Genomic DNA, 1,741 nt, shown 5'->3' on the forward strand with positions numbered 1-1,741 from the left:
CAAATTTATATATAAGAAACGTAATGATAACGTTAAGATTTGAAAGAAAATAATATTCAAGTCAAGAGACTAACTGTGAGCGGGAGTAGTCCTCTTTGAAACAGTTTTTTAGTCAAAGAATAATAGTAATTTTCACATAGTTCACTTTCATAAAAAAAAAGTTTGCCTCTGTTACAGTATCAATGGTTATCTCTCATCTTGTCTAATCACTGTACCAAAACAAATGAAGACGCTTCCTGACAAGAAAAAATATTTGGGTTTTGAATGACTTGGTCATCTTTTATTTCTATGGTTACATGATCACATTAGGCCACATAAATATACACGATAGGTTTATATATGTGTTTTTATGTTTGTTTCCTATTTTTTCAGAGATCTCACTCACAACCTGATGGTAAGTCAGTTCTTTACGTTCCAACAGTGTCAACATTGTTGGATTTTGGTTGTTTTGTTTATGTCTTCATTGTTAGTATTTGCCGTCAACCCAGTGAAGGCAACATGGCATGTGTAGACTTAAATTGAAATATGAAGTTTCTCCTCTGTTACTTAGGACTCTATTGGATTAGAAACACCTGAGAGCATCCCATGATCACAATCCTCAACCAACAGTTAAAGTTTATAATCCCAGCAGTGCTCAGTGGTAATCCAGGGAGAGGGGAGTATTGCTCACTGTGTTCTTATTGTCTGTCTCTCTGCAGTGTGCGGTATAACTCCGCTCAACACCAGGATTGTTGGAGGACAGAGCGCCCCTGTGGGGAGCTGGCCCTGGCAAGTCAGTCTGCAATCATCTGGGAGGCACTTCTGTGGAGGATCCCTCATTAACAATGGATGGGTGCTGACTGCTGCTCACTGCTTCCTAAGGTAAACTCTAAGGGCAGATTCTCTTAGGCGGTGGGTTTTGTGTTTGTTTAACTGCTCCGCTCTTAACTTCTGTGAACTGTATTGTTTCTCTTTAGGATTCCATCCGATCTGACTGTGTTTCTGGGTATCCAGAGTCTACAGGGACCCAACCCCAATGGAGTGTCTCGGACAGTAACAACCATCATCAGACATCCTAACTATAAATCCAATACTAATGATAACGACATCTGCCTCCTGAAGCTCTCGTCACCGGTGACTTTCAATGATTTCATTGTTCCTGTCTGCCTGGCAGCTCCAGCCAGCACCTTCTTCAGCGGCGTTAGCTCCTGGGTGACCGGCTGGGGCAACACTGGATCTGGAGGTGGGTCAGGAAGCAGCTAGGTTACATTTATTTATTTCAATACAATGGTGACAACAACTGAGTTTACTCAGACATTTGAAAGTAAAAATGAGTACCATCTTTCTTTACCCATAAAGCAACAAAACAGAATTTTATAAATATCAGTAAGTTTAAAAATATTTAAAGATGAAATACTGCAAAGAGCCTCTGCAGTATATGGTTTGTTCTGGTGATGGTGCTGGAGGAAAGGTGACTAAAGTTCACCTGGGGAGTTTTCTTGGTTAAGTTTTAAAGTTTTTCATCAAATCACACTGTGTGTCTCCTTTAGGGCTAACAAAGTGTTGAATGTCTTATCTTCATAAAAAAAAGAAGAAGAAAAACATTTCCAAAAGCCAATTAAAAAAACAAAAAACAAATTCAAATTGTTTCAATGTTCGGTCGCAATCCGTTTTCTTCTTCATTGTCTTTGTTGGTGCATGTAGCCACATCGGGCCCCTTGCCTACATGGTACAACACAGGGATTTACTTGTAAAAACATTG

The 1,741-nt window shown here is 39.5% G+C and overlaps 1 protein-coding gene across 1 annotated transcript in view; it reads left to right on the forward strand.

Annotated features, from left to right (window-relative positions):
* LOC116703247 (transmembrane protease serine 9-like) overlaps window positions 1-1,741 on the forward strand; it is a gene marked incomplete in the record, with an annotated part of 81,409 nt that overhangs the window by 27,904 nt on the left and 51,764 nt on the right. The window contains 2 exon segments of the mRNA XM_032537883.1: window positions 699-861; window positions 957-1,222. Coding sequence (XP_032393774.1) covers window positions 699-861; window positions 957-1,222 — 429 coding nt within the window.

This window comes from Etheostoma spectabile, chromosome 15, assembly GCF_008692095.1.
Source record: "Etheostoma spectabile isolate EspeVRDwgs_2016 chromosome 15, UIUC_Espe_1.0, whole genome shotgun sequence".
NCBI lineage: Eukaryota > Metazoa > Chordata > Actinopteri > Perciformes > Percidae > Etheostoma > Etheostoma spectabile.